General features: G+C 61.3%; 1 protein-coding gene across 1 annotated transcript in view; it reads right to left on the bottom strand.

Moving 5' to 3' along the window:
- The window catches only part of RSPO1 (R-spondin 1), a 5,160-nt gene extending 4,562 nt beyond the window's left edge, over positions 1-598 (bottom strand). The window contains exon 1 of the mRNA XM_010147352.1: positions 505-598. Coding sequence (XP_010145654.1) covers positions 505-598 — 94 coding nt within the window. The remainder of the gene's footprint in view (positions 1-504) is intronic.
- Between the last annotated feature and the right edge of the window lie 1,274 nt (positions 599-1,872).

The following is a 1,872-nucleotide window of genomic DNA, read 5'->3' as shown; positions in this document are numbered from 1 at the left end:
GCTTCCACCAGGATGGTGGGGTCCTGCAAGCTGCCAGCCTTGAGGGGATGGAGGATGGGATGTGCACTGCTGCCTGCAGGGGTGGGTGCGGGAGGCCAGCCCCATCCCACTCCACAGAGCCAACTCCTCTGGCCGTGGGCACCGGCTTACCCGAGGGCCTGGGATGCACCACTGGTCAGTCCCTGCCCCAAGCTGCAACTTGGAGGGCAGCTCCTTCTTGTCCCTGCCTGAGGCTTAGGCTGTGGCAGGAGCCGGGGGGCAGAGGAGGGGGCGACCATGCACACGAAGGGCAGCTCCTTCTTGTCCCTGCCTGAGGCTTAGGCTGTGGCAGGTCCAGTGGGACAGGGTAGTGTGCATCCCTGCACAGGAGTGGGACCAGGGGAGCCACTTGCAGGGTACCCTGAGGCTCTGCCCAACTCTCTGTGCTGGTAAACACATTCACCCTCTGCACAAACCATACAGCATCATGCGAAGAAATAGAGAAGAAAAGCGTTTCATACATACTTCGTCTTTGCCTCTTGCCCTTCACCACTTTGCTGCTGCCTGTTAGATCCATCGAGCTTAGAAAAACCACCACCACAAACAGTCCAAGCTGCATAGTAACTCTCCAGCGCTGCAGCCCCTCCGTCGCAGGGTGGTCGGAGGAGCCCGCTCCACAGCTGGCGATCTCTCTGCTGCTGCTAAAAAGTCTCAGGCGGGATCAGAGCTGAGAGTCTGTGCACGAAGCCTGGTACGGGACCATATCCACAAACCACAGCAGCAACAGCGAGCTTAGGTAGCAGGTAACATGGCTCTACCTTCATCCCCGTAAGGAGTGCGGGAGCTTGGCTCTAGTCCCATCTGGGGGCTCTGGTAGCGAGCGTTAGCTGCTTGCCGTTTCCAAGTGCACCCGCAGGAACTGCAAAGGAAGAGGAGAACAGATTAACTCCCTGGCTGACATCGCTCCAGTAACGGCTGGGCTCGGTGCTGTGGCAGAGCATGGAAGCCGTGGCGCGAACTGGGGGAGCAGCGCGCAGGGGGTGCAGGCAGACTTCGGCACCCGGGGCGTTGTGGGGCGAATCGCCCTCCAACCTCATCCACAAGTCTGCTGCTTAATAACAGCACACGCCGAAACGTCTAACGCAGCTTTGCCATCTGCCGATGCTGCATACGGTTAGAGCTGCAAGTTGTTTAAAAGAGTGCCAGTTCCCCTCGGCCGCCCCTCCTCGAGGAGCAGATGGCCTCTGCGGACTGCCAAGCGCACAAGATGTTTCCCATCAAGTGGGCACCTCTGGGGCTGGTAGTCGAGCCGAGCAGAAAGCGAGCCTGTGGTCCCAAACTGGAGACGGAGCTGTCTGGGGACGGGGTGGGATCGTCCCGCAAGCTGCCCGAAACGCCGTGTTTCTGCTCGGAGGGAATTTCCAAACCTCCCAGCTCCCATTGCCCTGGAGCAGCAGGGAAGGGTCAGCGCTGCCTGCGCAGGCAGAGGCAGTGCCAAGCGGGGCTGAGCACAGGAGCTGCTCTGCCCAGGGCTCGCCGGCTCTTGCAGGGCTGGAGGAAGCCAGGTGCTCAGCACCGAGCTGGAAGTGCTGCGCTGCCCTCGCCGAGCAGCGGCTGTGCGTTGCCCAACGCACGTGGCAGGACAGGGCCACGGGATGGCAACGCTGGGAACACAGGCTGGGACAAACATTGCTCTGCATGAACTTCTTGGAGAGTAAATAAAGTCCAGTCCAGCACGCAGGGCTCCGGACACAGCCAGTCCAGGAGATGCCGCGTGACCCATCCGTGTCCCGGTGCGGCCGAGACCTTGTTCCTGCTGCGGGTGCTGCCTCTCCCCTGGAGTTGGGCAGCGCAGACAGGGCTGCTGCTTCTCTGGGAAATGACCCGGGAGGG

Source organism: Eurypyga helias, unplaced genomic scaffold (genome assembly GCF_000690775.1).
Source record: "Eurypyga helias isolate BGI_N326 unplaced genomic scaffold, ASM69077v1 scaffold32902, whole genome shotgun sequence".
Lineage (NCBI taxonomy): Eukaryota > Metazoa > Chordata > Aves > Eurypygiformes > Eurypygidae > Eurypyga > Eurypyga helias.
Note: the sequence above shows the minus strand (reverse complement) of the source record. Positions and strands in the feature narration are given on the sequence as shown.